Source organism: Amblyomma mixtum, chromosome 5, assembly GCF_055824585.1.
Source record: "Amblyomma mixtum isolate Tamu chromosome 5, ASM5582458v1, whole genome shotgun sequence".
NCBI lineage: Eukaryota > Metazoa > Arthropoda > Arachnida > Ixodida > Ixodidae > Amblyomma > Amblyomma mixtum.
Window position 1 is genome coordinate 173,844,058 of NC_143016.1, and position 22,294 is coordinate 173,866,351.

A 22,294-nucleotide genomic window follows, 5' to 3' on the forward strand; every position below is an offset into this window, starting at 1 on the left:
CCGGAAAAGCAGAGACAAGAATGTCGGAAGTAGTTCTGTAGTTTCGATCTTGCCATCGTTCCACGACCCACTCAGCATAGACAGGGTACTTAAGAGGTTGATTTTTAGGTCCCTTATAATCCTCAGGTTCTGCAGGAGCCAATCAATCAGACATTCATCATCATCATCAGCCTGACTAAGCCCATTGTAGGGCAATGGCCTCTCCCATGTCTATACAATTAACCCTGTCCTTTGCCAGCTGCACCCAACGTGTCCCCGCAAACTTCTAAATTTCAGCTACCCACCTATCTTTCTGCCGCCCCCTGCCCCCTGCTTTCCTTCTCTTGGAATCCACTCCGTTACCCTTGAGGACCAGTGGTTATCTTGCCTTCGCATTACATGCCCTGGCCAAGCCCATTTCTTCCTCTTGATTTCAACTAGGATGTCATTAATGTGCGTTTGTTCCCTCACCTACTCCGCCAACTTGCGATCTCTTAACGTTACACCTATCATTTTTCTTCCCATAGCTCGCTACATTGTCCTTAGCTTAAGGTGAACCCTCTCTGTTAGCCTCCACGTTTCTGCCCCATAGGTGAGTACCGGTGAGATACAGCTGTTGTATACTTTTCTCTTCAGGGATATTGGTAAACTGCCATTCATGATCTGAGAGAACCTGCCATATGCGCTCCACCCCATTCTTATTCTTCTAGTTAGTTCCCTCTCATGATCCGGATTAGCGGTCACTATTTGCCCTAAGTAGACATATTCCCTCACCACTTCCAGCACCTCGCTACCAACTGGGAACTGCTTTTCCCTTGCTAGACTGTTAAACATTACTTTGGTTTTCTGCATGTTAATTTTCAGCCCCACTGTTCTGCTCTGCCTGTGTAACTCATTGATCATGCTTTGCAGTTCATGTCCTGAGTGACTTAGCAAGGCAAATACATCAGCGAATCGCAGATTACTTAGGTATTCTCCATTAACTCTTACCCCCAAGTGTTCCCAATTCAGGCCTATGAATACCTCCTGTAAACAGGCTGTGAATAGTATAGGCGACATCGTGTCTCCTTGCCTGACACCTTTCCTTATTGGAATTTTATTGCTGACTTTATGGAGGACTTTGGTAGTTGTGCAGTTGCTATAGATATCTTCCAGTACTTTCACATAACGTTCTTCTACATCCTGATTCTGCAATGCCTGCATGACAGCCGAGGTTTCGACTGAGTCATATGCTTTCTCGTAATCAATGAAGGCTATATATAGGAGTTGATTATATTCTGCTGATTATGATCTGCTGTGGAAAATCCTTTAAGAAAGCCTGCCTGATCATTTGGTTGATTGAATCAACCAGATGGTACCTACAACCGATATTCACCACGTGGGCTATACCTTCGTCCAAGGGTTGGAGCACAGACATAGCGTTCAGAGGCAGGTAGCGAAGCGCAGTGTGTTGAAACTACCACTGCAGTAGTGGGCACAGCTGCTGTCTATGATGAGGCACACGTTGCAATCATGGCCTACCAGGTCATCATCCGAAGCCTTGGGCCCCTTGGAAAAAAGTTTGCTGGTCATCCATGCTCTCGGATTAGACCTGCAGGTCACTGGAACTGAAGGCGCATTTAGCAAGCATCGTAGAGACTTGGTTCTTCTGCTGGGTCTCTTCTCGACTTTAGCCTGAACGTCAGCCTTGTTCTTCAAAATGGTGCCCAGTGTGCTTCTCGGAATATTGTATGCTGCGGTGACTCCAGATTTCTTCTTATCTCGTTCCAACTCGCTTGATAATCCAGTCTCACAGCAAATAGAAGGTCTGTCATTTCGAGGCTGCCATCACGCACACAGATACAACGAAAACCATCCGGAAATGTTGCTGGCAGCACGATGCACCGTACGTTCATATTGCATGACAATGCGGGCACAAGTGGCGCAATGCACTAAAAACAGATATTTTGGTGGGCTGGCAATGCGCCCGCCACATGTGTCGTGAAAAATCCGCGCCATCATTGGTCTGCATGCACTACCCAACACCACGGCTCCCGCATATCCATGGGGAACAGCTAACCTCCGGAGATCTGTCGAGCCTGAGCTGCCCGGTGTTGCCCCAAGTTCATCTATCGGATGTGATGACTAATTTGTACGATGTAGTTAAAACATTTAGCTACACATTCGTGTTGTAGAGTACCCAGAAATTATTTGATATAATGGATAATTCAATCTAACCAAACTCAGTATAATCGGGTTCGAATGTAGTTCCAAAATACTACTTGTATGCATAGAGATCCATAAAGCAAACCCCACTTAGACTTGGATCATGTATTAAGGCGCACTTCTGATAATTAAAAAATCTGTGGTCCCCTATAAAGTGTGAATAAATTGAAGTCTACAGCAGTTGTGCACCTTCCGCAACGTAGCATGCTGCACACAAGTGAGGCATACAGGCCCACCTGGAGTGGTGCTTGTCCTCCTGGGCACGAAGACCTCGTCGGTGTGTGGCCCTCCGCTGTCGGCCCACTCGGGGCTCCCGGCATCAGGGGGAGAGGTGGCGCTACTGAGCAGAGCACCACGCAGGGGTGGGCTGGAGCCCAGGTCAAAGTGCAGCCGCTTGACCTCTCCTCCTGCAGCAATAACAGCAAGGTCGCTCTCACCTCCCGTGTTTTTTCTTTACTCCCCTACCTTCCCTTTTAAGCCAAAGTGCACTGCATCCACTCCTGCTTCACTGTGGGCTGCAGTACTTTTTAAAGGTGCACTGAAGAGGAATCTGAACTCGCCTTTCTGCCGCAGGATCTCGATCTACACGTTCCGAGCATTCTTAGAAACTTCAACTTATTGCCCTGTGTGGCCAATTTCCCTTATTAAATCGGATTAACGTCCGGCTCCCGCCTTTTTTTTTAATTCTCCCCGTACGGTGAGCGGAGTCGACCAACACGTGGAGTGCCTTTCAGCCAGTCCCGTGGCAGCTTGCCCCTCTGCCATCGGCGGAGTAATACGTAGTAACCCGTAGTAGCACATAGTCCGCGCACATTTATATTTCTGCGGGCTTATTTTGCAGCTATATTATCCGCGGATGAAACTATTTATCCACGGAAACCTAGAAAACAAAATAAAGCGAAAGCAAAGCCTTCACGGAGCTGGCTGAAAGGCACTCCACTCGTTGGTCGACTCCGCCCACCGTACAGGGAGAATTCAAAAAATAAAGGCGGGAGCCGGGCGTTAATCCGATTTAATTAGGGAAATCGGCCACACAGGGCAATAAGTCACAGTTTCTAAGAATGCTTGGAACGTATAGATCGAGTTCCAGCAGCAAAAAGATGAGTTCAGATTCCTCTTCACTGCACCTTTGATAGTAAGATGAAAATGGTGCACACGCAACTGGCTCAAGCTGGAAGACGCATAAGCGGATCATCCTGAACGGAGCACTGCATGGGCTCAGGCCAGGATGAAAAATGAGCCGTTTCTCCAGGCCTGGGCCAGTACGGGCTTGGGCTCACACATAGAGGGCACATGTCGAGCTTTTTGATTTATTACTGCAGGTTGCACTTGGGCCATTCAAGCAGTTTAGTAAAGCAATACACTTAAGTTGTCGTCTCAGGAAAAAATGTCAGACTTCGTTTAATTGGTCAAGAGATTTCACATCACCTTGTGACACAACCTGCCCACCGTATTGTGAGCAAACTGTTCACCGTGGCAGGTGGCAGTTGAAGTAATGATTGGTCACGAGCGGTTGCTCGGGAAGAGCAAACCTAGATCTCACAAGCCCCACCTGCCGGGGCAGTGTCGCATCGCTTAACCACTGCGCCAGGAGTGGTGAAAGGACCACCCACGATTGATGAGTGCAACTGAGACAGTCGTGACATCAACACCATGTGACTGCCAGTGCACCAATCATACGGCACCACCAAATTTGAAAATCTGGTGACCTCCAAAATTTGGCAATTGGTTCACCCCAAAAGTTCTAATGGACCCCTACAATTTTGGAAGTAGTCGCGCCTCAGAAAATGAATTGAGGTGGCCCAACATTCTACAGGGTGACGACCCATGCATACCGTACGGCAATGGAACCGGTTCCGACCAGAGTTTTGGCAGTAGAATTGCAAGAATATTAGGCACACATTGTAGACACCACAATAAACCTAAATGCTATCACGTTTTCTTTAAGGATGTGGTTAAGAAGGTTCCCAAGGTTTTTGCTTATTTTTTGGGGCCTGCTAATTTTGGGGGTAAAGAAATTAGAAACACTACTGTCTTTTTTGGGGGGAAGGGAAGAGCAGAAGTGGGGGAGGCTGCCTGGAACATCTCGAGAATGAAAGAATCCTGGCACTAAAATCTCTCCAGAGAGTTCTTCATTGACACGGAAAGAAATTAAAAAAGAGTAACTAGGCGCACTGATAGTGCCCCTAGATAACTTCAGACATGCACACCCAACCATGCTGAGTGATAGTGGAAGAAAATTAAATGGCACTTTACAATGACTGAAGGGCGGCACTGAAATACAGTCGAACCCGGATATATCGAACCCGCATATTTCGAATTATTGGCTATATCGAACACACAGATTACCCCCTTGAAAATACTATGTAAAAGTATAGGACAGTTGCGTTGTATATCGAATTCCATTTTCGCCGGACATTGGATATATCGAACGCCGCGCCGCGCCCCTGGACGGTGCGCTTTCCCCAACGACATTCATGTCCGGTCCTCAGCCGCCTCAGCTATACCTCAGCGGAGAACATTTCCGCAGTCAGTCAGCAGGCGCAGGACCCTTTTTTTTTTTTGTTCCCCGTTTTTGCGCCCCACCGGCGCGAGCTTTCCCGCTCCTCCTGTATCGCCGGCGTGTGCTCCGTCAAGGTCATTTAGCGAAGAGAGAGTGCGGCATGGAGACGCGCGGCGCCGGTTCTAAGCCACGCTTCTTGGGGAAAGGGGGAGAGAGAGAAAACGGTCGCTCGTGGGCACATCGTGGGTCTGGGGAAAAGAGAGAGCTCAGAAAAAAAAAAAAAAAAAAACGAAGCCCAGAGCGCCGATCTTTCTCCCTGCTCTTTCTTTTCCCTCTGTCATTCCTTCGCAGCCGCGTTGACTGCCGCTCGCATAGGCTTCGCTCTTATCGCTCCATCTGCGCCTCGCGTGTTTTTTTGTTTTTTTTTTGTGTGTGCCTGTGTTTCAACGCGCGACGTGAAGCAGGCCCCAGTAGCCAACTGTTTTGGCAAGGCAGGCCTTGAAGTGGCCGGAGATGAATGTCCGGAAGATTTAGATGACGATGTGTTCTTGGACGACGCGTTTCGCGACTTGTCCAATTTTCTCGGCGCCGTTCCGTCCGAAGTGACTGTTGAGGACTTTAACGCTGACAGCGAAGTTCAAGCGGTAACTGGCGTTCTAGACGCCGACTCCAGCGACGACGAGGGCAACTGTGTTGTCGAAGAAACGCGTCCGTGCGCAGCCAATGAACTGGCGTCAGCGTTAGCCTGATTCGGCGCTGTTGCGGCGAAATGGAAGGCACTGTGCTCTCGCACCTGGACAGTCTCGAGAAGATCGAGGCCAGTGTTTTGAACTTCGTTTCCCAGGGGAAAAAGCAGCCCAAAATTAGTGATTTTTTTTCCGCGAAATAAAGCGCTTTCACATTACGTGCCCATACTATGTGATTCGCGGCTGTTCCAAACGGTAAGCCACAATTTGTTATGATCGGGAGTGCAGTTTTAGCCTATATCTGTATATCGAATTTTCGCTATATCGAACTATTTTCCGATCCCCTTCGAATTCGATATATCCGGGTTCGACTGTACCATTTTCGCAGGTTCTAAGCCGTTAAATCCAGCAGTTGGTTGAGCTACCAGTGATGCTACTGGTAAAATGAAATCTGGAGCAATTTTTGGAGCACTAAAACTTCCAATTTGCAGAGCAGCGTTGCTCTGAGGTGCGTGTGCCCTATATGAAGACAGCAGAGAATCACTTCCTTGCAACGTTCTTGGTGCTCATATGACTTCCACTCATCTAAAACTGGCTTTACTAAGTGTAGTTTGTTATTTACTTCATTGTTCCATACGGACTGCCATTTTTGTCTTATGTTACGATGAATTAAGTTAATGCAATCTTTACATGGTATATTTGCTTTTCTGATTTGCTTGTCACGAGCTTGAGCAGCGCAGAATTCTGCTCTCTCGTTGCCTTTAATTCTGATATGACTCGGTACCCAGCAGTTTTATGTTTTGTCCTTGACCTGTGGCTACTACAGTGATGTCGCCAAGTAACGGAGTGATTGCATTTCTAGAGTGAAGAGCAGTAAGTAAACTTAGGGAGTCTGTGTAAATAATACTGTTTGTGAGCTTCTCGTTTACTATTAGTTGAGTGGCTACAGAGACAGCATAACATTAGGCAGTGAATATTGATGCACACTGTGGAAGCCATACTATTTCACTCCAATACCCTTGCACACCTGCGCTTCCAACATAAGCATCTGTTTTTGAACCATCTGTAAAAAAGCAGTGAAAGTACTGTACTTTTCCTCAAGTGCAAGAAATTCCTCTATTATATGCTGCTGTGGAGTTTGTTTTTTACGGAACTGTGTAAGAGTGAAATCACAGATTGCAGGAAAAAGGTACCATGGAGGTAATGGATCTCGTCTTGGAGCAATGCCAGGTAATGTGTCTAGTACGCCAAGGTTTTCGCACATCTCTTCAAAACACAAGAGCAGTGGGGCCTAGTAGTCTGTGGATTATTGTTAGTGTTCTTGATGGGAACTTTGTGACTATTTGGTGACAGATGTGTTTAGGTAGTGAACGGATTCTCAGAATGTATGAACACGTGAGCATCGTTCTTCTGTCTGTAAGCGACAGTTCGTTAGTTTCTACATAAAGACTGTTTATGGGCGACGTGCTGTATGCACCAGTGGAAAGACCCAAAGCTAAACTATGTACTGGATCTAATTGTTTAAGGTAGGATGGTCTCGCTGACCCATGCATGAAATATGCAACCTTGGGATCACTGGCCGAATGCCTACGCTGCTTAGCCACTACACCAGGAGGTCGGAAGTTTACTGTAGGTATATCTCCATAGGCGTTGCGGGCAGGGCACTATTTTTCTTGTTTATTTCTACAGCCTACCTTAACAAGTGTAGGCATATCTGCAGCCCGACCAGTCAAGCGCCTGTATGATCGTGCTCACATCTTGGACCCACAAAGAGCCTGTTATGCTATGAGTGCAGACCCTGTTGGACTCATATGTGGTGCATTCATGCCCACCTGAGGGACTGGTGGGGGAGCGCTTGAGCGAGGACCGCCGGTTCACCTCCAGGCTGCCCACTGAGCCGGTGAGGGAACCACGTGGCAGGCGCCGACGACAGGACCGGCGCGTTGCTGAGCACACTGCCACTGCCTGTGGGCGAGCACCTGTCTGCACACAAGCAGAATAGCAGCTGCGGTTATTCATGTGCAGAGTCACACATCACCGACCAACAGTGACTTCGAAGCTGCCTCCTCCAACCCTGTCCCACAACTTCAGCACAGTGGCCACAGCTTGTAGGCTAACAGGCCATTGACTGGAAGAAAGACCTCTGGCATCTGGTTTTGCACATCACTGGTGCCAAACATTACAGCATGTTTCCTACATGGGTTTGTGCCTCCACCAGCGTACAGCAGCCAAATACAACTGAGGCCGTGTCTGGGCAAATCGTATTTCCCTCTCCCGCAACACAGCTTCACTACCTGCAATGGTGCACTCTGTCAGGCAGGGGCTGTGGCTTCTTATGGAGCAGGCTGCGCACACTGTTTTTATTTCTTTTTTTTGTTGCCCATTCTAATGTATGTCACTGCTTCAGCAGTACATGTTACATTTTTTGACCTCATCTGATTGCACCGAAACTTTCATGGCGCGTTCTCCGCAGTTTTCTGGACCTTTGTACCAAGTTTTGCAGCAAAGCAGGGTTTAGTTGCAGCGCAAATGAATTTGAAAATTTCCCTCTGAGTAGCCTCACTCTGAGAAATTTATACAGGCAACCTTGTGTGTATATGACATACCTGGATGCACAACCGTAGGTCAGTCTTTGCCAAAAGTAACCAAGGCTGCACGTTTTTCTTCTCAGTCGTATATTAAAGATATTATGCCAGCCCTCAAGCTCTAAATCTCTGTATGGTAGGAAGAACCCCTGTTCTCATCTTCAAAGAACTTTCTGATCTTTAGGGAAGCCGTGAGGGCTCTGCTATACGAATGAGAAGCAAACCATGGAGCCTGGTTACTTTTGACGAAGACTGTACTCTCCCAGTGTTTGCTGAAGGACAAAATTTCGAGCTGGCATTTGGTCATTTCAGACAAATAATGACCCAAGCTCACACTTACAGTCACCAGTTTAGCCAATCGATGCGCAAACTATGGGTTTTGTGACGTTATCTTTTGATCGAAACACAGTTTCAGTTTCCTGGTTTTTGATCTGTTTAAATCAGGGGTGCACATATATTCGAAATTTCGAATACGAATCTTCGAGAAATTAATCAAGAATTTCAGATTATTCGAAAATTCCCGAATATTCCAAAATTTTCTAATATTCGCCACTGATTGTTACTGCGCCGACATTCATGCATTCAACCACAGCAAAACCGCAATGTCTGAAGAAATTATATAACATTCAAGTGCCAGGAAAACAAAAATGCATCCTCTTCGCTTTCTCCTCTGACATTTATCGTTTGGACCAATCACTATCGGACGCTGCTGTTTGTCCTCTTCTTCCCTTGGCCTTGTGCCGTTGCGCTGCTTCACTAAGATATGTCAGACCAACTCGCCCACCAGTTCATGTTGCTAGAATTTACCTTGAGCGAAATTCTGCGAGTGGGCTTTCCCACACGACACCTGATGTGAATAAGATGGCCGGCCACACCCTTCGAACAATCACAATGCAAAAGCACACTGTTTTTTTCTATGATCTTACCATTATGTTTGAAGAAAACAGCACAGCAACAGGGACAAGAGAGAAGACGGTACAGGTGCTGACTAGCAACTGAAGGTTTATTGCAAGAAACACAAAAATTATACTCTCCTAACAACCAGGAACACGCATGATCTACCCCAACAACACTGATAAGATGTCAAAATCAGTCATGATGGTCAAGGTACAATATTTCACAGTCATGAACAAGGACAGATGGTGTGCTTACGCATGTGTCACGGTTTTTGTGAATATGAAATGCTTCGCTGATTTCCCTACTTAATCTATCCTTGTGATTGTACAAGACCTTTGTGTCGTTGAAAAGTGGAGTACATGGTTCAGCAGCAGGCGCGGAGATGTTATAACGGCATTCTTTGTTTTGTAAGGCTAGGTTTGAGGAAGGGGCCCCTTTCAATTACTGGCATGCAATAGAACACTTAAAAAGATCAAGTCCTCTTGTAGGCACGAGACGCCAGAACCTTCAAGTCAGGTAAAACATTTGCTGTCGTGCCCTACGTTCACCAGTTGTTCCATCGTTTAAAGCAGGTAGGCCACAGATATCGGGTAGATGTACTTTTTTCAGCACCTAATAAGCTGGGCAAAATTTGCGCCAGTGTTGACAGGGAAAGCTGGTCAGTTGCTAGTCAGCGCCTGTCCCGTCTTCTCTCTTGTCCCTGTTGCTGCGCTGTTTTCTTCAAGTATGTACCAACCCTCTCAGCTCGCCGTTTTACCATAATGTGTTATACTTAACGCCCACACACATGGCATTCGTCCTGTAGCCTTCACAATTATCCTAGTGCGGGCTCCGCCATCTAGTTTTTGTCAACTATGATATGCGGGGTAGCCCACTTGCAGAACTTTGCATGAGGCTCCCGAAGGGGCAGTTCAAGGTGTCAAATCCTGCCCATTGAATGGTGCATTCTAACCCGCGCACATCTTAAATTCGCTCAATGGCAGGTGTGACAATGATAGGAGGGCCTCCGTTGCCAGACCAAAAAATAGACTGCCCATGTAACTTCGGTTTCTGAGCTTCCCTGCTAGCCCACGGCGATGGCAGCCGTCGGTCCACACATTCGCCGGTCGTCTGAACCCACGCCAGCTCCGCTTTCGGACGCCGTTCCAATGCCAGTGTGCGTTCTCCTCGTTTACGTCCGTGTTCTTCCAGCACGCCAAAACTGTGTGCCCATCACAGGCTTCTCGGTTTTTGCGCAATGAAGCCTCCTCACAAGCCTTCACATCACTTTTGCATTTTTGGCAGCTCTTTTGTGGCCGCAGGGCATTTTATAAATTGACCTTCGGATAATAATCCAGTTCCTTGAAATCCAAATGAATGAGGTTCTACTAACCACCATGTTATTTTCAGCTGTGTGTCATGTCAATTTATGTATTTCATTTTGTTACTCATTCTGCATGACCACATTAGAGGTTGCATACTCTTATGCTGTCTAGCCAAGTAATACACATTTAGGTGCACATTATGTTTCTATATGGTGCTGAGTCAGTCTAGTTTTTATTTAAAGACTGTACACTATTTCGGGAAAAAAAAAAAAAAAGGAGGGGGGTGGGGGCAGCAATATGTGCTGTTTATTTTTGTTTTTTTTTCTTTTACTGAAATATTCAAAGACAGTTTTTCTTCATATTCGCATTCAAATCGTATTTGAAAATGCCAATATTTGCACATCCCTAATTTAAATACTTCTACTTGGAATTTTGAAAAACGGCACACACTTTGTGCCGCAGCAGGAGGTTCTAAGTAATGTGATGTGGTTATCAACTCAGAGTGTTCAAAGCGCCCCTGGAGTTGCAAATAAGGTCATGGCAAGAGTGATCGTTAGGGCAAACGCAACAATCAACACAGCCACCTGTACCCCCCTGCCTGTGTCTATCGTGCTGCACTGTTGTTACAACCTGTCCCAGCCGTGAAGCCCAGTTGTGCATGCCCTGCGGTATTCCACACCCCCTGGAGCAGAGAAATGAAGTGCTTTTCCGAAGGACAAGCCACGGGGGCGTGAGGCAAAACCCTCACAGGGCCTCTCATGTCCAGTAAGTATTTTATGTCTTACATCTTTTCCTCTGGGTTTAGTCCGTTTGACTATCGTACAGCTACGTCACGTTTTTGTTTGTGTTTTTATCTCGTTGACACGTGCTGAACTTCCTGGCGCATGCTCACCGAGTGAGAGGTGCTTCTTCGACCATGCATCAGTTGCTAGTGTGCTTCTGTCCTCTCTGTTCTCCCTGTGTTTTTCCGTGTTCTTTTTTTTTTTTTTGCGCACCATTTTTAGATGGGCCTCTTATGCATCTGCCGTCCTCAGCTTAGGCCTTCGTGCGGGTCGTGCAGCTTTTCAATGGCACTGCCCTCTTGGCTGTGCCCACACTTACCACCTCAGATAGAGAAAAGACTGGAACAATCATCAGGGGCTACATTTTGTAACGATTCATTTTTTGGGGGGGGGGGTCTGATGCTAGTCATGACGAAGGCAACATTGAACCGGGAATCAAACGGCCAATCACAGGGCCACGTGCCTTTTTTTTCTTCTTTTTTTTTGACACGGGTCAAATGCACTGCCCTGCCTGCTCACTCAGCAGAGTCAGCATCAAGTGGCCAGTGTTCACAGACAGAACACTGCTGTGGCCAGTGCCATATATGGCGTCGGCAGCACCACAGTTCTCACTCTCTTAAAGCAACAGTGTTAAGAAGCCCGTGTGGCAGAAAAGCCAGTGTTGGCTGCGAGCGAAAAATCTACGAATAACTCCCCAGAGAAGCAACCTCATCACAACCTGCCATGTGGGCGGACTGCCCACTCTGACAGGTAGCAGTTAAATTAATAATTGGCCCCGAGAGGATGCCCGGAAAGAGCAACCTGGATCGCACACGTCCCACCGACGGCAGCAGCTGCCATCGCAGGGCAGTCGCACATCGCTTAATCACTGCTCCACAGCGCCAGAAGCAGTACGAGGACTCCCAGCGACCTGTGGAAGTAGAGTAGAGAATGACCAGTTCCATATGCATGGGCATTCACCCATTGCCACAATCACATCATAGCCTTCAGGCAGAGCCTACATGTTCCCACCAATTTTTTAAATTAACCCTTTCAGGCTCTTTGCACACAATTGTGTAAGCGTCAAACTTGCAGCTTTTTCTGAGAAACTGGAGCCCTTAACAGTGATCTCATTAGTTCAGTCAAATTGAGCACCCTTCTTCTTGCATATACGTTGCTTTTTCATGCCATGTAGCGAATGCAGTAAATACAATTTCGGATAACAGTGAGCTAGGTAGCACTTTGTCCGCCGTTTTGATGCAGACAGATTTTGCCGCGAGTGAACACATCGATAGTTTTTGCTCTGTTTTAAGCGTAATGAGAATCTTCGAAACACAAAGCGATTTCATGATCCCTAGGGTGTTTACCTGACACACGAGAACATTTCGAGAAAGGAAAGCCAGTAAAAGTACAGTGCAGAGTAGAAAAGGAAAGAAAACAGCACGAGAGTGCGAAGCACGGGGGAAGAAATGGCAAGAAGCAGAGGCATGGTGGAACTGCGTAGGCGGTTTTGCCGCGCCATTTCTTTACTGCATCTTAAATGATGCTGAAGCCACAGAAGACAACGCTGTGACCATGCAAGGCTTTGGTCTTCACTTGGAATCAAACTCTCTTTATTCTTGTAGCTATGTTGTATTCGTGCAAATGCGGTACTTCCACAAGGCGTAGACAAGGTCGGAAATGTGATAACTTAAAATAAATAATTACCACATAAAGGGATGATACGAGCAGGATGGAAGGTATTTCTGAGTGTTTCTTTTATAAACCAACACTTCGTACTTAGTAAGCAGCCAGATAGTATAATCAGAGTCATGCCATTACCAACAACTGACATAGTAAAGACCCTGATATAGTAAAGATTTTTGCAGGTCCAGGCTACTTTACTATAGAGGGGTTCTACTGTAATTATTTTTGAAACTAATTTATGGAAAAACAACTACACATTTGAAATCAGCACAAAAAAACTAAAGGGGACACTTAAACTGCGCCTTAAAAATATGATGTGACAGCATTAACGCCCGTTAAGTGTTAGCATTAGGAATGACCAGTTCTGCATATATGGGCATTAGCCCATATGTGTTAATGCCCATATATGACCTCTCGTGACCAATCGTCTGCTCCACAATTCTACCACAGTGGGCAAGTTGTGACAGCGCCGCAAGGTCATGTGGCCTAGGTGGCTCCCCTGCCACCTCACCGGGCTGCGTAGGTTGCTTCTCTGGGGATTGTTTCGTGGATTTTCGCTCAGGGTCAGCGACGACACTGGCTTTCCTGCGACATGGGCTCCTTACAGGTGCACTGAAGAGGAATCTGAACTCGTCTTTCTGCCGCGGGAACTCAATCTGCACATTCCAAGCATTCTTAGGAACTTCGATGTATTGCCCTGTGTGGCCAATTTCCCTAATTAAATCGAATTAACGTCCGGCTCCCGCTTTTTTTTTTTAATTCTCCCCGTACGATGGGCGGAGTCGACCAATGCGGGGAGTGCCTTTCACCCAGTCCCGTGGTGGCTTGCCGCTCTGCCATCGGCGGAGTAATACATAGTAATCTGTAGAAGCAAATAGTCAGCACGTATTTTTATTTCTGCGGTCTTATTTTGCAGCTATATTATTTGCGAATTAAAATATTTATTCACAGAAACCTGAAAAAACAAAATAAAACGAAAGCAAACCCTCCACGGAGCTGGCTGAAAGGCACTCCACGCGTTGGTCAACTCCGCCCACCGTACGGGAGAATTCAAAAAATAAAGGCGGGAGCCGGACGTTAATTCGATTTAATTAGGGAAATTGGCCACACAGGGCAATAAGTCAAAGTTTCTAAGAATGCTGGGAACATGTAGATCGAGTTCCCGCGGCAAAAACACGAGTTCAGATTCCTCTTCAGTGCACCTTTAACGCTTTTGCATCAAAACTGAACAAGGAGGTACAGTTTCATTACGACTGGATTAAGAATAAGGAAAACGGGTCTAAAACCAGTGCACCCCCAACAAAGCTGTGAGCAGGGCCACAGGCATGCCAGAAACTCACGAAGGACAGGTCAGAGGTGAGTGACAGCAGCTGTCCCGGTGTGCGACCCAGGACAGGTCGTGAGCACGCCCGGCTCGCAGGTGTCCCCAGCACATCGGCCAGCTCAACTGAAAGTCAAACAGTGCATTAATGGCAGATTTAACCCTTTCAGGAGCATTGTACACAACTGTGTAAGCGGAAAACTTATAGCTTTTGCTGAGAAACTGGAGCCCTTAACAGCGATTTCATTGCTTCAGTCAAATTGAGCACCCTTCTCATTGCAAATGAGTTGTTTCTTGGTACCATGTAGCGAATGCAGTGAATAATATTTCACACAAGAGTGAGCTGGGTAGCACTTTGGATAGCTGGCTAGCCGTTTTCATGCAGACAGATTTTGCTGCGAGTGAAAACATAGACTGTTTTTGCTCGATTTCAGGCACAATGTTAATCTTCGAAACAAAAAGTTATTCCACAATCCCTACGGTGTTTACCTGACACACGAGAACATTTCGATGGTACTATTTCTAACAAATCTGACACTTTGTACGAATTCTCCACATTGTTGTAGAAACTTACATGCTGGTCTTTCAGGTTTGAAAACTAACAAAATCCCTTTCTTGAGGCCTGAATATACTACTTAGGTGAAAAAATAATTGATTTCAGTCAAAACGAAAAAATGGCACCTGAAGGGGTTAAACTGGCTGAGATCGACAATGAAACCTGCACCACCTGAAACGCAGGGGACTTCACGAAGAGGACAACAAATGCTGTACAATTTTCAATCAGTGCGTGGTAATAACAAGAAACAGAAAGCAACTTACAAGTAACACCTTGCGTGCTGAAAGCAAAAAAAAAAAAAAAAATCTCAAAGATCAATTGTGTAAGCACTATTTCAGTGCCACTCAAAAAAGTCGGCTTTTCTTGAGCGCCCTCAACAGGAGTTAAGCAATGCGTTGGATTTTGACTCACTTTGTGATAGGCAGGCAGAACTGAGTTGTTTTCATGCTCCCATGGTGTAAAAAACCAGAGCATGCTATTAACAAAGTCAGTTAAAAGTTAGCACATGCGTTATGCACTTCGTTCCATCTCTCTGTTTCAGGTGCTACTGTTTTCATTGTGACCAACCATGCCATCAAGGCAGGCACCCTCGATGTCCAGATCACAGAGGAAAGCTTGCCAGTTACTAACGTGTCACTCACTTTCAAGCGCACAGCCATCTGGCATGCTGCGCAGATCCAAACAAGGCTGCTGCAATTTGGAAATGAACCATGTACAATCTTAGGACTAGCAAACCAGTTGCTTCAGTGGTGTGCAGAACAAGAGAGGGCACATGAAGGTCGGGACACCTGGCACAAAGGCTCACTTCACTGCCGGCCATGCCACTAAGAGTATGAGGGCCTTAAATTTTTTATTTGTTAACATATCTTGCTGAAACTTAGCATGCAGGCATATCACTGGATGCTGATTTTGAATATTCATTAAGACTTCGAATATCTCACCTGGAAGGAAATATATGGCAAAATAACATTCTAATTAGGTCATTTCTTATGGGCCTTTGTAGCAATTTATCAGTTAAAAAAGCTTTTTAAGGCGAAAGCCTTTAATGGCCCACACTTGCAGCCATGACTATGTCCATCTATCCATTACATCTGAAGTAAAAGTCATAACTAATGATTAATAGTCACAAGTCATGACTAAATAGTCATTAACCAGTCACCAACTAACTAGCAATGACTAGTTAGTCGTTAACCAATCATGACTAGTTGGTCATTAACCGGTCATGACTAGTTAGTCATTAACCGGTCATGAGTAGTTAGTCATTCACCAATCATGACTAGTTAGTCATGACTAGCCAATCCAAGTCGCCCCTTAGCCGCCTCGTGTGTGCCTACGGCAAGTTGCGTGGAAAGGCTTTCGCCTCACGCACTTTAGATCGTCACAGCGCCCCCTGATTTTTTTTAAGAGTAAGCAGACATTTGCAAAGGCCCACAGCCCATCCTAAAGCTAATAAAACGCCTGTAAAGACATTTTGTTGCTTATAAATAAATAACAAGGTTGGAAAGAAAAAAATAATGTGGCAGTAATTAACCTACACTTGGCCCAATTGCTAATTTATCATGTTTAAAGGAAAAAGGAAAGCTTTTGGATGTGTGGGGGATCTTTGGAAATGTTTACATATTATGAAAAAGGCTTCTTTTAACTGAAAAACTATCAAGAAGGCCCACAAGAAATGGCCTAACTAGGATGTTATTTTGCCATAAATTTCCGTCCAGATGACATATTTGAAATCTACATGCATATTTTAAATCACCATTCCATGGTACATCTTGCGTGCCAAATTTCAACAAGTTATGTCGAAAAATAAAATAAACAACTTTTTAGGACCCTCATCCCCCCTTAATAGGTGGGAGAGTGCCTCCCCAAATGGTTGCGGGACCCTTCGAACCTGCCACTTCCCATGAGGCCTAGCTGCACAGCATTGCCCCTAAGGGCTGCCACCTTAATCAGCAGTGCCATATACATGGTCCCGCATGATGGGTTTTTCCATTGTCTCTGCCTGCAAAGGGCACTAAAGGAGTCAACGTCCACTGCATGCTCTCACTTCGGTGTGAAAGTGCTAAGACAGGCCATGTGTGCTGCACTTCGCTCGGCCAAGTCACCAGCCCTGCCCATGGTCGTGTGCACTTGAGCAGCCTCCCCAGAAGCTGTCGCCCGTGTGCCACGACTAAGGCCCCTAACTTTCTGTGGCCGAAAATTTTGGATTCTGAGAACAAAGAATCCGCAAAATTCCATGGAAAACATCAAATAATGCTTCAAAATATGAGACGAACACAGTGTGAATCCTTTAGTATTTTCCAGCTTTTCGAGGTAGCTAAAGCGACCTTCGCCACTAGTTTTGAGAGCCGCTAGGAGAAGCCAGCTTTTTCAATGGGGCAAAGCACGAGACGAGCCAGTGCAAGGGTGAAGGTGGCTATGGAATGAAGGCAGTGGGGGTTGTTGAGAAAGGGTAGTAGGGAAAGCAATAAAGGGCAAAGGATTGCAGGACTGGAAAGCCTGAAACACAAAGCAGTGGCAGCATGGCGGTGATGGTGGCTGCAACATGTAAGCAGAGACAGTGCCAGGGGAAGGTGAGGGGGGGGGGCGTTTCATGACAGTGCAGCCTGCACTGGGCACCCTTGCTGGTGGGGCCCACTGCATTTTGTTCGCCCCCCCCACCCACTCTTGAAATTAGCACTGCACCACGAAGGTCCTGGCAGCGTCACCCTGTGTCAGACTTTGCTGCGTGGGACGCTTGCTTTCACTTGGGCGGTCACAATTGAAGCATTGAGTCTTAACATTGATGTATCCTCCACTGCTTCCGTATTTTAGTGCGCTATCTGCATTTTCTTTTTCTTTTGAAGTGGGAGGGGGGAGAGGCCTGGCCTCGCCTATGGTTGGCCCAAACAATTTGGGTTTGCAATATAATTCTAATATATTTTTAAATTCTTCCGAGGTCCTAAGCTTGCCCCTCACATCACATTTGTGCAAACAACGTAAACTGACCATTTTCCCATCATACCGTCATTTGTGTTGGTGTCCGTAACCACAGAATAAAAAAATAAAAGAGAATATGGCTGCAAATGCACAATTTCGTGAAAAATGCTAAAATCCATGATTTTTCTGTGGGATTGTGGGAAACTAGAGGCTGTATCAGCACTATACACACCTGTTGGGACACTAGTGTGGACGAAGAAAAATGTGGCCAAATGCTGCTAGTCCCAAACATCCACTCTCTGAGATGGGACACACAGATGTGGTTAGGCCGGTGAACAGAGGCAATGGCTTTTGCAGCTCCAATTGTGCTTGGAGCACAATCTATATCCATGGACAGAGCTGAACAATAAGCTCATTTCTAGCAGGAGACTCACGCTGTCTACTGTATGCCAAAGTGTGGGCCCCACGCAGCCTAAACATGCAAGATAGTTTGTTTGTTTGTTTGTTTATGGGGTTTAATGCCCCAAGGCAACTCAGGCTATGAGAGACGCGAAACAAACATGCAAGAAACAAAGTTACACTTGATAGTGAGCCTGCACTGCTGCGTGGTATACAACGGCCCCAAGCAGCAGTGCTCTCTGCTTGCCAAGTCTTCCCTCAGCCAAACACATGCCTGGCACTGATGCCACCACCTGTTGACACGATGCAGTTTGGTTTATATGCTCCTCACAGGAGTAACTGCAACATCTACGACATAAGTTACGAGTGAGCTTAAGGTGCAGTGAAGAGAAATCTGAGCTCGTCTTTTTGCCATGGGAACTCAATCTACACGTTCCGAGCATTCTAAGATACCTCGACTTATTGCCCTGTGTGGCCGATTTCCCGAATTAAATCGAAGTAATGCCCGGCTCCCGCATTTTTTTTTTTAATTCTTCCCGTACAGTGAGTGGAGTTGACCAATGCGTGGAGTGCCTTTCAGCCAGCTCCGTGGAGGCTTGCCACTTTGCCATTGGCTGAGTAATACGTAGTAATCCGTAGTAGCAAATAGTCTGCGTGTACTTTGATTTCTGCGGGCTTATTTTGCGGCTATATTACCTGCGAATGAAACTATTTATTCACAGAAACTTAAAGAACAAAATAAAGCGAAAGCAAATCCTCCATGGAGCTGGCTGAAAAGCACTCCACGCGTTGGTTGACTCCGCCCACCGTACAGGGGAGAATTAAAAAAAAAAAGGTGGGAGCCGGACGTTAATTTGATTTAATTACGGAAATCGGCCACACAGGGCAATAAATGGCAGTTTGTAAAAATGCTCGGAACGTGTAGATTGAGTTCCCGCGGCAAAAAGACGAGTTCAGATTCCTCTTCACTGCACCTTTAAAAATTTCTTGTCCACATGCCAAACTCATCTGGAATGCATGTTTTCCTTTCAATGCTGCCCAAACTGTTCACCAGCAAAGCTGCCAGTGCCATGCAGCCCCTTGGCAAGGTGCCCAGCACATCCGCGAGTCCTTCCCACAACTCCTCGGCACTAGGTGACTGCTCCCTCGGCTCTTAATTCTATGGACCAGCGCACAGGAAGTGTGCCAAGCAAAGCAGGGAAGTAAGGCGGGCCCTCACTGTGCTTCCGCTCCACCTGGGAGAGGCCGAAATCGGTGAGCTTGATGTGCCCCTGGGCCGAGATGAGCATGTTGTCCGGCTTCAGGTCCCTGCAGGGAAGCAAGCACACCAGGAAATGGTGCATCTGTTGCACTACCTTCCCAGCAAACCAAAAACCTCTCAGAGACGTCTAGCTAGACGTCTCTGAGAAGATTTTGGTTTGCTGGGTTGCATGCACTCAGAAAGCGTCACACATTTCGAAAACAAGAAAGAATGGTGCCTCCACTTCAGTGGCTGCAATACAAAACCGAATTCTAACAGGACAGCATTAAGGGTCCTGTTCAGCGGAAAACCCAGTGTCGGTGGCGTGAGTGAAAAATCGCCAAAGCAGGTGGCCAACAAGCCACCTAGGTCACGTGACTTTGTGACATCATCACAACCTGCCCACCGTGGCAGTTGAACTAATAAGAAGTTGCTTGAGAGCAGCACAAGCCCCACCAGTGCTTACTACTATGCCAGGAATGGTACGAGGACTCCCAGCAATCTGCACTGAAGACCATTTTTGCTGAAAAACAAATTTTCTGGCCAGAAAATTTGTGCAACGCTCTCATTTTTTAAGCGCATTTTCTATTTTCACGTACAAAATACGCATTATGCCTTACATGCAGTTTGTGTAAAATTTTTATGTCAAGAAAACAACTAAGGATACATTCGAACTATGATGCTCTGAAGTGACATTATAGCGCAGGAACTTTTTGTGCCTGTGCACAATGCCTGTACCTGTGCAACCGTACCTGTGCACAATGCCCCTCCGGTGGAGGTAGTCGAGAGCGAGGGCGGCCTCCGCAGCATAGAATCGGGCCATGGGCTCGTCAAAGAACCCATACATGTGCAGCAGGGACTTCACGTCACCCCCAATCATGTACTCCATCACCTGCACGCAGAAACACCACAAGGTTTGACACACAGACGGGCGCTTCCGTCACTGACACTTGACAGCCAAATGTCAACTGCAGAGATGCACTTCACCAGGCAAAATGCACAGGCATGTTATACAACGTCCGCTCTTTACTACCTCTGAGTGTCAGACTTAGTTTATAATGCACTATTTCTATCTAACCTTTCATACTGTCATCTGGTGTGGGGTACAACAACATGGTCAAATATGTATAGGTTACAGAAAATACAGAAAAAGGTCATTCGTATCATTGCAAATGCCCCGTTTACTGCTCACACTCAACCTCTTCTAGCGTCATTAAAAGTAACTCCAAGTAATGACCTATATAATTTATTGCTAAGTAAACGACATGAAAGAAAACGGAAAAATCATGACACATTCTTTGATGGCACAGATAACTAATGGCCCAAAGCTAATTACTACCCAACACATAACAACAACGTCTGGTATGTGCCATTCTTTCGTACTAATTACGGTCGTCAAATGCTGCGACATATAATTCCAACTCTTCTTAATCGGCCCAATGAGCCCTGAGGACCTAACAATACGGTTTGTTTTTTTTCTTACTGCAAGTTTTCTCCTCCTTTCTCCCTCTTTTTTTTGTGATTGTTATCCTTTGTTTTGCATTTTTCAGTGTCTTTGAGCGTTTCATGTTAATCTTGCTGACTTCACTTATATATTATTGCAAGAGGATATTCACTAATTTTTATTGAATGTGATGTTTACCTATGCACTGTAGTCTTTTTTATTGTTCTGTCCGTGTTCTGTTTCTGCCGGTTTTTATGTACGGGGGTGTGCCCTCTGTCAAGCCAGTCATAGGCTTTTTGGGTGCACCACTAACACCCCTGATGTTGAAATAAAGGTATTTGTATTTGTATTTGTAAGCAAAGGTGTGAGGCAGGCAGCCCATATCTCTCTTTCTCACCAGTATCCCAGCCTTCACACCAACCACACTCCTTGCCTGTGGCCACTGCCATAGTGAGACATGCTCAGCACTTGATAAGAACATGCTGCCATGTGAATCCACCCTTGTTATCCCATTCCTCACGAGGCATGTCCCAGAAATTGTGAGAATGCTCACCGAAGGCACATTTTTTTTGCCATCAGCCACACTCAAAATCTTCAGAACAAGGTATCTCCGTGGCAAAACCCAAAATACTTCACTAGAGATTGCGGCATGTGACATGGAGATGCCCATTCTTTAACAAAATGCAGCAGAGCACAATACTAGGAAAAATTTTTCTGACTTGAACTTGTTCAATGACAAAGTACAATGCTAACGGAAGCACTGATGATAAAGCCACATGAAAATATCATCACCGTTTGCTACAACCTTAAAGGCTCCGGGTGCAGCATTACATAAGAGGTGGGAGAAATAGCAAAATAACACAAAAATAGAAGGCCAAAAGTGAAGCAGCAATCAATCAAAAGCACTCAGTTAAAAAGTCACAGTTCAAATGAAGAAGGCAGTGTCATGAAAAGGAAGTGGTGGCAATATTTTATAATGTGAGACTATATATTATGCATTTTTTTTTTTAATCTAGGGGATCACACTTGATGACATGTTCAGGAAGCGCATTCCACTCTTGTATCATGGCTAGTAAAAAAGATTTGTTAAAGGCAGTGCTTGATCTGTGTAAACGATAGACACTCATGGAGGAGAACAAACGAGGTGACGTGTGCAAAGCTGATACTAGAAGTAACTCGCATAGACTGGGAAATCTGTAGTATAGTTTGGTTTGGTTTATGGGGTTTAACGTCCCAAAGCGACTGAGGCTATGAGAGACGCCGTAGTGGAGGGCTCCGGAAATTTCGACCACCTGGGGTTCTTTAACGTGCACTGACATCGCACAGTACACGGGCCTCGAATTTCTCCTCCAAAGAAATTCAACCGCCGCGGCCGGGATCAAACCCGCGTCTTTCGGGCCAGCAGCCGAGCACCATAGCCACTGAGCCACCGCGGCGGCAAATCTGTAGTATAGTTTATGGAACACACATAGGAGAGAAATTTTGCGTCCGAGGGCTAGCGGACCGATACCAAGAGATGATTTAATACTACTGATCCTGTGGCGAAAGTCATAATTTGAAGATATAATATCGGCCGCATGATTCTGGATGGATTCAATTGCTTTAATTAAGTAAGCCTGATGAGGGGACCAAATTGTAAGGAGACTCGCCATGTTCTGACTCATTTCGGTTTGGCTCCCCGAGATGCGACCTCCCTAAAGTTACCTTAACTAACAAGCAAGGGCGCCTGCATCGCACCGACACTAGCACCAGAAACTGGGTGATTGCTGCGGGTGAGGGAGACCGCTCTCTCTCTCAAAGTTTGGGGGGAAA

The 22,294-nt window shown here is 46.1% G+C and overlaps 1 protein-coding gene across 5 annotated transcripts in view; it reads right to left on the bottom strand.

The window, feature by feature from the left end:
- gwl (serine/threonine-protein kinase greatwall) overlaps positions 1-22,294 on the bottom strand; it is a 64,772-nt gene that overhangs the window by 21,179 nt on the left and 21,299 nt on the right. For 3 of the 5 annotated variants that reach the window (XM_089542663.1, XM_089542660.1, XM_089542664.1), the window contains exons 5-8: positions 19,791-19,930; positions 19,018-19,106; positions 13,947-14,053; positions 2,421-2,591 (exon numbers count right to left, since the gene is read on the bottom strand). In XM_089542663.1, coding sequence (XP_089398789.1) covers positions 2,421-2,591; positions 13,947-14,053; positions 19,018-19,106; positions 19,791-19,930 — 507 coding nt within the window. Of the gene's footprint in view, positions 1-2,420; positions 2,592-7,205; positions 7,357-13,946; positions 14,054-19,017; positions 19,107-19,790; positions 19,931-22,294 lie in introns of all 5 variants that reach the window. The other 2 variants (XR_016282786.1, XM_089542662.1) reach the window with 1 other exon arrangement.